The sequence below is a fragment of the Canis lupus genome, chromosome 14 (assembly GCF_011100685.1).
Source record: "Canis lupus familiaris isolate Mischka breed German Shepherd chromosome 14, alternate assembly UU_Cfam_GSD_1.0, whole genome shotgun sequence".
NCBI lineage: Eukaryota > Metazoa > Chordata > Mammalia > Carnivora > Canidae > Canis > Canis lupus.
In genome coordinates this window covers 7,218,753-7,230,859 of record NC_049235.1, presented here as the reverse complement: position 1 = coordinate 7,230,859, position 12,107 = coordinate 7,218,753, and the positions used below count along the sequence as shown (strand labels likewise).

The window sequence follows — 12,107 nt, the reverse complement described above, 5'->3', positions numbered from 1 at the left end:
CAAGAAGTACTTATTTCTCATTTCCTCTTTTTTCCCTTCAGTTCTATCTGTAGCATCCATCATACTCTTTGGCCTTTTGTTTGTCCTTTTTGGTATATCAAAAGCAAAACAACCACTAAAGACAAAGGAGTGGACAAGAGGTCTGAAGACAGTGTTAATCAGTGAAGAAAGTCAATCCAAGAAGTAGAGCAGAATGAGAAAATTCAGAATTGGGGAAAAACCGGTATCTTGTCAAAATTTAGGGGCAGCCCTTCTTTCAGGTTTTAATGGTTGCTCTTTGTTCCCTTTTCTCAGGATTTCCTGTATTTGCCTGGAAAGGAGAGTCAGAAGATGACTTTTGGTGGTGCATTGATAGATGTGTGAATGTGGAGGGCTGGCAGCCAAACATGGTGGGTTAGATTTCTGCTAGCACAATTCTGGAGGAATCTGTTCGGGACAGAGTAGGGGGCTATGGCCTGGGAGAGAGTGTCCCAACAGGAAGGCAGGAAAATGCTTCCTTTTCTATCTGATGTATCTGGGCTTCCAACGGAGCTGGATGCTTATGTTTAGTGTACCCCCAGGAACATTGAACTTAGCCTCAAAGTGCTAAAATTGTTGGTGCTGATCTTAAGAAACATTTATATTCATCAGCATCATTAAAATACTGCTCAGAGTTCATGCATGGTTGGTTCAAAGCATGGTTAATGAGTGTCCATCCCCTAACGACCTTCCCCTCCAACCACAATAATGAAGATGCACGCACGCACACGTGCACACACACACACACACACACACACACACAGTTCCTGTGGTACTTAGCTTTTCTCTAGAATCACATGCTAAATTTACAGTAAACCTAAAAAGATTGTGAGTTCAAATTTCTTCTCTTTGTAAAAGATGACTAGGCACTTTGTAAAAGATGACTAGGCAAAAAGTTTCGTTTTGTTTTAAAGATTTTATTTCTTTATTCATGAGAGTGAGAGAGAGGCAGAGCCACAGGCAGAGGGAGAAGCAGGCTCCACGCAAGGAGCCCAATGTGGGACTCGAACCCAGGAATCCAGGATCATGCCCTGAGCCAAAGGCAGGCGCTCAACTGTTAGCCACTCAGGCATCCCAAGTTTGGGGTTTTTTATTTTGCTTCATTTTATTTGTTTGATTTTTGAAAAGATCAAATTTTTGAAGGCTGATAGCACATTAGATTCACAAAGAAGCAAAACACCGCACAAAGTGTGAAGCACCCCTATGTTACAAACATTTTGCTTATGAAGGAGAGAAGTTTGGGAGTCAACTGAAAAAAGAATCCTTGAAGCTCTATTCCAACTATTGCTTGCTGCTACAATTTGCAGTGTAGGCCTCACTTGGTATAGAAAGAAAGAAGAAGCCTCTTTTTGGATTGTGTGATTCAGGTGACATTGCACCATGTGCTTGTTTGAGGAAGAAGGGTTAATAACCTGAAAGGGAGGGAGGAGTCAGCTGTGAGATGAGTTGCCTGTTCCCACAGAGTTTGACAGTGACCAGAAAAAGTATGACTGATAGACCTAAAGAGATGATATGCCAGGGAGTTTCTACGAGGAATAAAACCTTAGTTTTAGAGTTGAGAACATGGGGCAGACATGGGATTGCAGTTACAGACTATAGGGTCAGCAGAAACTGCTGGAAAAGCCGATGAAGAAAATAAGATGAGGAAAAAAAAACATTGTCATCCCAGAAAATAGAGCTAATTCGTCTTGGGATCGTGTCAAGATCTAGTACTTTTACTTGCTTTCCAACTTCAGGAAGATTCCCTGAGAGCAAGAATTTCTGTAATAGAATAACATGGTGAGAATTATGGGTTTTACATTCATTAAATAAATATTAGGGATAGCAACTAATACTGCCTGTATTAGATGCCTCTGTTAAAGGAGAAAAGTGGACAAGAATAGTGGGTCTTAAGAAGAGAAATTCCAATTGCTCAGGCTTTTTCATCTCTGATTTTTTTGTGTGTGGCTAGGAATCAGAGGCTACAAGAGAGAACTCTATGAGGACTCCATACATACAGAATGGGAGGGAGAAACTCAGAAAGATTTTTCATTTCTCAGGGCATCTGTTCTGAGAGTCTCTACTGGGAGAAAATGGAGCATTAACTTAGAGAATGGAGCATATGTATTTTAATGAGAGTCTTGCCTTGGATCCTTGCTCTCAAATAAACTGTAGTTGAACCAGAGAAGAGATCAAGAGCAAGAGTAGAAGCAAAAGAGAGATTAGGTGGTAGACATGAGGTGAGGGATTTTGTGTACCCAGGGGTCCAGAATAGCATTTTGGGCACCTGGAGTAGAGTTGGTATTTGATGAGACTGCAAAATGGGCGCATGCCAGTAGGGAACAACTCAGTTCTATGGGAATTTCCCAGGTATAATAATTTGGAAAATCCTGCTAAGCATAAATGACAGCTAAGTGAAAGGTTAAAATGCCACAGCCTAGTGCCTAAGAGCTTTCTAAGCTGATCTGTCTTTAGCTTATATATAATTCAGAAACTTTCCTCTGCTGATGAAAGCTCCAGTGGGCACAGCATTGTATTTATCTTTAATCCTAACCTGAAATAGTGATGAGCTGTTCAGAGGCATGCTTGCACACCTACATGCTGCACAGTTCCCCAGTTATTTTTAATTTGGTTTATAGAGAGTGTGAGATTTTGCTAGGCAAAACCCTTCAGTGCTGCCTGATATTTTTGGTATGAGAGTGCCTATGCTTTGGGAGAAGGATTAACGAATACAGTTTTATAACCCATTGTTCTGGGAGGGAAACTAATTATCTGGCTTTATTTAAACTAAGCCTTGACTGAATATATTTGAAGTCCTGAATGTAACTGTTAGAAATATGCTAATATCAAGGCCAGGCTTTCTGAATATCTATAGCGCATTCAAGAACTGGTTGTCTAGATAACCACTGAAGCCATTAGTTCATAAGAAAAATCCTCATTTCATTGCTATGTATTTTGATACAGTAAGTGTGTTATGTGGGAAGGTGATTTGGCTATAATAAGCATTACAATTGGCTTTTCACCCTCCATTGTCTTTTACTTAGAGTAATGACTGGTCATTATATTGGCTTTCAGTAACTTTGCATAACCATATGGGAAAGTTGAAGTATCTGTAAATTGGCAGTTAGAAATTGGGTTAAAAGACCCAGAGCAACACTGGAATCCCTGAGACTTCAGTAAAATCAATATTATTGATGCTTATTATTGCAGATATTGGATGATGGAGGGGATCTTACTCACTGGATTTATAAGAAGTATCCTAATATGTTCAAGAAAATCAAAGGCATAGTAGAGGAGAGTGTTACTGGAGTCCATAGGTAAGATTTGACATGTGCACACCTGGTTTTATGCAGCCTAGATATTTATTCTGATAATCACATTCCTATAGAATACATTATGTTAAAAATTGAACCTGCCATGAGGTGATGAGATTTGAGTCTGCACACTTATTTTTGTTTTTTTAAAGATTTTATTTATTTATTCACGAGAGACACAGAAAGAGAGAGAGAGACATAGGCAGAGGGAGAAGCAGACTCCCTGCAAGGAGCCAGATGTGGGACTCCACCCTGGCCTTCGGGATCACAACCTGAGTTGAAGGCAGACACCCAACTACTAAGCCACCCAGGCATCCCTGCACACTTAGTTTTTATAAATTAACAATGCAAATAACAAACCAAAAATTGAGAGTGGGGACAGGTACGGAAGTGTGGTCCTCATGTTTTCTAGCCATTGTAATGAAATGACTGCTTGTCCTTTTTAGATGAATTCATTCATTCCATAGATAAATTTAACTTATCTATTCCATAGATAAATTTAACTTAATTTAACTTCTACAGTGAGCCAGGAACTTCTAGGAACTGTGCTAGGGTTCTAGCAGTGGTCAAAACAGCAAAAACTTGGATCCTCGTAGAGCTTATATTTTTACTTACAGAACAAGAATTTAGGGTTCTATTTCTCAGGTGAGCAATAATTCCCTTGATAAAATTGAAATAATTTCTGATTATTTTTATTCTCTCATCAAGAACTGAAAGTATGAAATAGAAGTTTTAGGGAAGTAAATTCTGAATAAGCCACCATCACTGCTTCAATATATTGTGATCTTTTTTTTTTTAATTTTATTTATTTATTCATGAGAGACAGAGAGCGAGAGAGAGGCAGAGACACAGGCAGAGGGAGAAGCAGGCTCCATGCAGGGAGCCCGATGTGGGACTCGATCCCGGGTCTCCAGGATCATGCCCTGGGCTGAAGGCAGCGCTAAACCGCTAAGCCACCTGGGCTGCCCCGTGATCTTTTTTAATATACTGTACCTTCAGACTCTAGAAAGAGATGAATTTTGAATAAAACACTTGGTCCTAATTTTCAATTGATTAAACTTAAAATGAAACTCCTGTATGTAGGGATCCCTGGGTGGCGCAGCGGTTTGGCGCCTGCCTTTGGCCCAGGGTGCGATCCTGGAGACCCAGGATCGAATCCCACGTCGGGCTCCTGGTGCATGGAGCCTGCTTCTCCCTCTGCCTGTGTCTCTGCGCCTCTCTCTCTCTCTCTGTGACTATCATAAATAAATAAAAATTAAAAAAAAAAAAAGAAACTCCTGTATGTAGACATACATATTTATAGGATGTATATGTATTGAGATTATAAAATTGAGACTATTTGAAAGTTAAAATTGTTAGTCATGGGATTAAAATAGCACTTAAAATACCCAGGGCCTGATCTTGGAGACCAAGGATCGAGTCCCACATCGGGCTTCCTGCATGGAGCCTGCTTCTCCCTCTGCCTGTGTCTCTGCCTCTCTCTGTTTCTGTGTCTCTCATGAATAAATAAAATCTTTAAAAATAATAATAAATAAATAAAATTACTCTTTATATAATTTTAAAGGGGAATAAAATTAATAAGCAATTTAAAATTTTACATTTTAATCCTTAAAATTTAAAGGTGATTTGAAGATTTTCCCCAAATATCTTGTAACTAAGATCTTCATTTCTTTTTTTTTTTTAAGACTTTATTTATTTATTAATGAGAGACAAAGGCAGAGACACAGGCAGAAGGAGAAGCAGGCTCCATGCAGGGAGCTTGATGTGGGACTCGATTCCGGGTCTCCAGGACCAGACCCTGGGCTGAAGGTGGCGCTAAACCGCTGAGCCACCCGGGCCACCCCAAGATCTTCATTTCTAAGCTGTAGACAGCTTTTATTTCTCTATATACACCTAATGGGATGAAACTAGCATGTCTCATGCTCTCATGCCTACCCATTCAACATATTTCTGTAATTTGTTCTGAAACTGACAGTAGATTACAGTATCTCGCTGTTTTGTGTTCTTGATTTCCCTCATCCTCAGGTTGTACCAGCTATCCAAGGCTGGGAAGCTATGTGTTCCTGCCATGAACGTCAATGACTCAGTCACTAAACAGAAATTTGACAACCTCTATTGTTGCCGTGAATCAATTCTAGATGGGTAATGTTTTATTATCTTTGGAATGAACTTGAGTTATTGAATTGAGGTTCTGAGTTTGGGTTTTGGTTATTTCTGGAAATGATTCATGTAGCACCTCTGGATCTACCACTATAACATAACTCAAAAATGAATGAATGAATGAATGAATGAATGAATGAATAAAATAACATAACTCAATATTTTGTAACCCAGATCTGCTGTTGCTATCCCTATGACAAGCACATCTATTTTACTTAAAAAATCAGACTAGCCTCTATCTATTGGTGGCCAAGTTTTTACTTTGTTACTGCAAGTCGGTAACTTAAAGTCATAAACAGCTAAGTATTTTTGATGATTTGGGAAAGGGCTCCTGGTATTCCTATTCTAGATCATGTTACCACTTTTAAAATTCCAACCAGCATTTAATTCTCTGGCCATCTGGAAAGTTGAGGTGAGCAAAGGGTCAATCCCAGAGGCATAGCCAGTTTTTCAAATCTGTAGGGATTATAAATCTGACAAAATCTACTTAGGTATATACCAAATACTGTGTTCTTCTAGTGCCCAGTTTCAGTTTCTACACTTGTGTCTCGATATTCCTTCATCCTTGTTCAGAAGACTCAGTAATACCCTATGTGAAACCATTAAGTTGGTTTAGAATATTGCCAAGCCAAATGGTTTCCATCATGTTTAGGTTAATGGAAAAGCTAAGAAAAGGCCTGTGGGCCACATTATTAACCAGTCTGGACCCGAGGCAGTTTGCAACACCACAGGCGTTAGAGCCAGAAGGCCTCGCTTTGTTCAACTGTTGGCTGTATCATTTAGGTCTTGGAATAGTTATTTAACCTCTCTGCACCTATTCCCTCATCTATAAAATGATGACAATAAGACCTACATCATAGAGTTATTGTGAGAATTAAAATGAGATAAGGTAAGAACCTGGTGTTTAACATTAGTTCCCTTGCCCTTCTTTCTAGAATCCTTCTATAGAGCCAATAGTATTATCAGATAGATTGGACATTTAAGTGAATTCTCAATCCATCAGTGTGTTTATAGACTGTCCCTCGTTCTGGCTACATAAAAGAGTTATAGCTTACGTGAATAGCTTTGATGAATAGCTTTGCACCTGATATCCCTTTGGAAAGAGAGGCAGAAGAGCCCAAGAGTAAAGCAAAGGAGGCTCATAAATATAATCTATTGGTTTTCTTTGCTATAATAGCCATTCCAGGACCATTCTAAACCATGACTTTTGAGTATGATAGCCCAGCCAGACTTACTCTCTTCACTCAACAAGAAATGCTTCTGCCCTTAATTGATATATTTTTAAAAATTTGTTTATTTATATTTATTTATGTTAAGATCCACTGTTACATTAGTTTCAGGTGTACAATATAGTGATTCAGCAATTCTGTCCATCACTTGATGCTCATCACAAGTACACTCCTTAATTCCCATCACCTGTTTCACCCATCTTCCCACCTACCTTCCCTCTGGCAACTATCAATTTGTTTATAGTTAAGAGTCTGTTTCTTTAAAGAAAAAAAAAAGCCTGTTTCTTGGCTTCTCTCTCTCTCTCTCTCTCTCTCTCTCTCTCTCTCTTTCTCTCTCTCTCTCTCTCTCTCTCTTTCTCTTTTTCCTGTACTCATTTGTTTTGTTTTTTCAATACCATTTATGAGTGAAAGCATATGGTATTTGTCTTTTCCCGACTGGCTTATTTCACTAAGCATGTGCTCTTCAGCTCCATCCACGTCATTGAAAATGGCAAGATTTCATTCTTTTTTTCTGGCTGAATAATGTTTGACATTTTTTTAGTTGCACTGGGGCTCATAGAATTGTACTAGTTCCTTTCGAGGAGTTGTCAAACCATTAAAAAGACTGGATTCCTACTTTGCCTTTGGGGCATTTATAGAATGTTTTCAACAGCAGAGGTAAGGGTAAGTGAATAGAAAGAGTCACAAATATTTGTAGGAACTGTCTATCTCAGAATAGGCTAGTTTTAGTTGAAAACTTTCTTCTGCCTAATGAGGAATGATTCCTAGAGAAAGGACACTGGCTAAACCCAAGGAGAAACCAGAACCTATTCCTGAAACCAGAACCTATTCCTACAAGTTCTTCCAAGAGACTCTAAAAACAGTAAGGACATTTTTTTCCAGCTTCATAGAGCATCAGAGACAAAGAAGCAGAGCATGTTTGAGAAAGAATCAGCCCCAGCAAGCTCACTATCTCATGTAGTCAGTACTGGTGGGTTTCAGAGCTCTTCTCCATCTAGCTGCCCATTACCTTCTGTGTGGAATTAATGAGGGAGCTGTTGGCCCTTCTGACACTACTAAATGTAGCACTCGTTTATCAGGGTTTTCTTTTATGTTCCTGTCTCATTCAATAAGGTAGAATAATGTTTCCATTAAGCTAGAGATTTGCCTCCTAAGTAAAAAAAATGTTTTTTTCTTCTATTATTTCCAAAAACTATATAACAAATGTATATATATATTGCTTTTTACTTAAAAGTTACTTTGTAGTCTACAGCTTCTTCCCTTCTGTACCACTCCCAAGACAAGAGGAAAAAAGAGAAAGAGCCCTCCCATATAGATGGAAATGATTGGATAGCATGAAGTGAGAAAATACATATTTTATTCAACCTTTCTTTCTAGTTATTAGATAACATAGAAACCAGGCTTCCTTTCAAAATGGAGCAAACATACATAAAAACAAAGGGACCCAATCTAACCTTAAAGGAGAAACGAGAAGATTTTTCTGACTTAATGGTTTTTCTTCCCCTAGACTTAAAAGGACAACAGACATGATGTTTGGTGGAAAGCAGGTGGTGGTCTGTGGCTATGGAGAGGTAAAGCTTAATTTTGTCACTTCCTAGGTGTATAAAATGTTATTTTGGTAAAATATTTTAATATTTGACTTTTTAATTTAATGAATGTGAGAATACATTCACTCACCACTCTCTAGGTGGGGAAAAGGGTAACTTTAGAGGCCCTCTGGTTAAAGTACAATCTTTCTTTTTCCCTTTGCATTTTTGCCATTTTTTCTTAAGTTGATTTTCTGGCTTGTTCCAGTGCACTGTTAGTGTTGTTCTCTTAGCTTGTGTTTTGATTATAAACTGTGAATGTGGGTGTTCTTATGTACATGCATGTGCTAAACAGGGGCTAGGAGTTTGTTTATGAACTGCATTCATTTATTTGTTTTTTCTTGTTTTTCCCCAAGCATAAATCTATTCAGTGGAATTCCTTTTGGGGGTGGAAAATGGGGTACCGTTTACCAGAAGCTTTGAGATGTTGTTTTCTCACTGACTTTCCTTATTATGTGTACTTTCTCTCCTCTTCAGGTGGGGAAAGGGTGCTGTGCTGCTCTAAAAGCCATGGGCTCTATTGTGTATGTAACGGAGATCGATCCCATCTGTGCTCTTCAAGCCTGGTAAGCACGCAAAAGAGACTTGCTTTTTCCTCTATGCCATCATTACTGAGATCTTGTAATTGTCGCCAAAGAATGGCCTGGTTAATGCCACATTTTATCTTGGGGATCCCAGGTCCTGAGAGATGCTGCTATTAACTATAAGCTTCTCTCTTTTAAAGATCAAGTAGCTTTGCTCTGAGGAAACAGAAACTATCAGAGAAGCTAAAATTTTGAATTCCTGTGGAAATAATAAGAGGAGATGCCTTGAGCCAAAGAACAAGTAACTCCTTATCTTCTCCATGTATAATCCTCCTTTTTTTTGAAGTATGCTCTATGCCCAGTATGAGACTTGAACTCACAGACTCCAAGATCTAGAATTGCATGCTCCACCATCTGAGCCAGCCAGGCACCCCAACCCTTCTCCCTTTGAAAACAATGATCAAAAAAGAAATAAGTTGGCATCAGATCCTTTCTGATGTGATGCACTAAAAAGAACACTTCTGTGGTATTCTTCCCCTAAATGTATAACCTGATTTGCATCAGGAGGAAACATCAGGCATATCCAAATAAGATCTGCTGTCTCTGAGTGAAAGGTATATGGTAGTTTGTACTATTTTTTGTAATTCCTAAGTTTGAAATTATTTCAAAATTAAAGGTTTAAAAATAGGGGCAGCCCCAGTGGCCCAGCGGTTTAGCGCTGCCTTCAGCCCAGGGTGTGATCCTGGAGACCCGGGATCAAGTCCCACACCGTGCTCCCTGCATGGAGCCTGCTTCTCCCTCTGCCTGTGTCTCTGCCTCTCTCTCTTTCTCTCTTTCCGTCATGAATAAATACATCTTTAAAAAAAAAAGAAGGTTAAAAAATAGTTCCTGTCTCATCCATAAAATGTAGTTAATGATGCCTACCTTAAAGAGTTGCAAAAGTTCAGTAATTATATAATTGTTACATATGATTATATATAATATAATAAATATATAATTCCATAAAGTATAGAACTGCTGTCACATAATAAATGCTCACTAAATGGTAGATATTATTAAAATTGCTTCTTGCCATCCTCAGCAGAATGGAAATACCAGTTTCTAAAAACTATTGCAGAGCTGCAATGTCTGTAGCCTCCAAAACCCACCCAGTCTTGAAAGATTGAAAGGAACAATCAGAAAAGTAAGAGGAAAACCAGGAGAGAACAGTGTCATGGACTTTGTTCTTTGTTCTTGGTATCCAAGAGATTGTTGATGATCTTGGGGAGAATAGTTTCAATGGGATAAGATTCAGTGGCTAAATTGTACTTTCTAGAAACTCAGTTTGGGAATCTAATGGTAACCTCTGGCTCCCTATTTTTAGGAAGATTTAAGTTGCAGTGATGCAAAGGAACCTTTATTTCTGTCCTGTATGAACTAAGGGATGGTTTGAATTTTTCACTGCTAAGAATAATATAGCTATATCAAGAAGTGACAGTGACAGTGTAGGTATCGAAGGAACTTGGTTATAGCTTTTGAGGTTCTGTGGCAAAAGGCTTCCAAATGCCTATTTTCAGGTTAATTCATGATGCTTTCTTTTTACAGTATGGATGGATTTCGACTGGTGAAATTAAATGAGGTCATCCGGCAAGTGGATATTGTTATCACCTGTACAGGTATGATTTTGACCTGTACAGTGGGGTGGTACTTGGGAATACTTTCATGAAACAAGTGAAAAATTACTGGAAACATTCTGAATAAAACCAAATTTGAAAAGCCACATACAGGGATCCCTGGGTGGCGCAGCGGTTCGGCGCCTGCCTTTGGCCCAGGGCGCGATCCTGGAGACCCCGGATCGAATCCCACATCGGGCTCCCGGTGCATGGAGCCTGCTTCTCCCTCTGCCTGTGTCTCTGCCTCTCTCTCTCTCTCTCTCTGACTATCATAAATAAATAAAAATTAAAAAAAAAAAAAGCCACATACAGATGTCTACAAAACCAGTCAATCTTTCACATTCTTCCTACCTCTTTAGAACTCTGACCAAAAGTATACCATCTAGGTCATCCCTAGAGGAAAGTTTCTCTTTAACTGTTCTATATTTCCATCCATCTACCAAGGAGATGACTAGAGATAAGTTTTATTTGGGAAGCCAGATCTTATATTTGTACATTTGATTTTTTTATTTTGCCTCCAAAAATAATGTCTATTTCTTCTTAGTCTCTGCAATTAAAGCAGGCCTAGAGCAAAATTCATAGTTAGCAAAAGTGGGAAAGGTAGTTGTTTTAATTCCCAAAGAAGTAGATTGGAGTTTTAGAGAGAAATATGCAGAAATGGCTAGTTTCCTTGGACTGAGATACTTTGTCTTTATGATGATGGGACCACAAACTGCTAGAACACTAGTTTTTATTTGTAAAATTATATTTTAGAGGAGGAAAATCAGAATATTTGAGAATAAAAATATATTTGTAGCTTCGGGCTGAGATGAGGGCAGAGAAGAAGGACCATAAGAAGCTATTCTTGCTTCCCATCATTCCCTTCATGTCTTTTTTTTTTATAGCTTTATTGGAATGTGATTCACAAACTATACATTTCATTCATTTTAAGTGCACAGTTCAATATTTTCTAGCCAATTCACAGGGTCATACAATCATCACCATCACCTAATTTTTTTATTGAGATATAATTCACATATCATAAAATTTACCCTTTTAAATATATAGTTCATTGGTTTTTAGTGAAGTCATACAATGTCTAATTTCAGAGACTTCATCACTCCAGAAACCCCATACCATTAGAAGTCAGTCCTCATTCTTTCACTCTACCTTTCTCCAGCCCTATGCAACCACAAATTTCTGTGTTTTTATAGGTTTGCCTATTTCTTACCAATGAAATCACAGTATGTGGTCTTTTGTGACTGGCTTTTTTTACTTAGCATAGTATTTTCATAGTTCATCTATATGGTAGTATGTGTTGATATTTCATTCCTTCTTATTGCTGAATTATATTTCATTTTAAGGATATACCACATTTTGTTTATCAATTCATTAGTTGATGGTCACTTGAGTTGTTTTCACTTCTTGGCTATTTTGAATAATGTTGCTATAAACATTGTGTACAGTGTTTTTCTACAAACATGTTTCCCACCCTTGTGAATATATACCTGCCTATATATGCCTTAGAATTGCTGGATCATATGATGATAACTCTTTTAATATTTTTAGGAATTGCCAAGTTTTTCCAAATAGACGGCACCATTTTACAATTCCACCAAGAATGCATGGATGTTACAATTTCTCCACATCCTTGCCAACACTTGTT

At 38.3% G+C, this 12,107-nt stretch overlaps 1 protein-coding gene across 8 annotated transcripts in view; it reads left to right on the top strand.

Moving 5' to 3' along the window:
• Positions 1-12,107, top strand: part of AHCYL2 (adenosylhomocysteinase like 2) — a 161,460-nt gene that overhangs the window by 135,978 nt on the left and 13,375 nt on the right. For all 8 annotated transcript variants that reach the window (XM_038556547.1, XM_038556546.1, XM_038556551.1 and 5 more), the window contains 6 exons: positions 295-389; positions 3,208-3,314; positions 5,337-5,453; positions 8,208-8,271; positions 8,764-8,852; positions 10,395-10,465. In XM_038556547.1, coding sequence (XP_038412475.1) covers positions 295-389; positions 3,208-3,314; positions 5,337-5,453; positions 8,208-8,271; positions 8,764-8,852; positions 10,395-10,465 — 543 coding nt within the window. The remainder of the gene's footprint in view (positions 1-294; positions 390-3,207; positions 3,315-5,336; positions 5,454-8,207; positions 8,272-8,763; positions 8,853-10,394; positions 10,466-12,107) is intronic.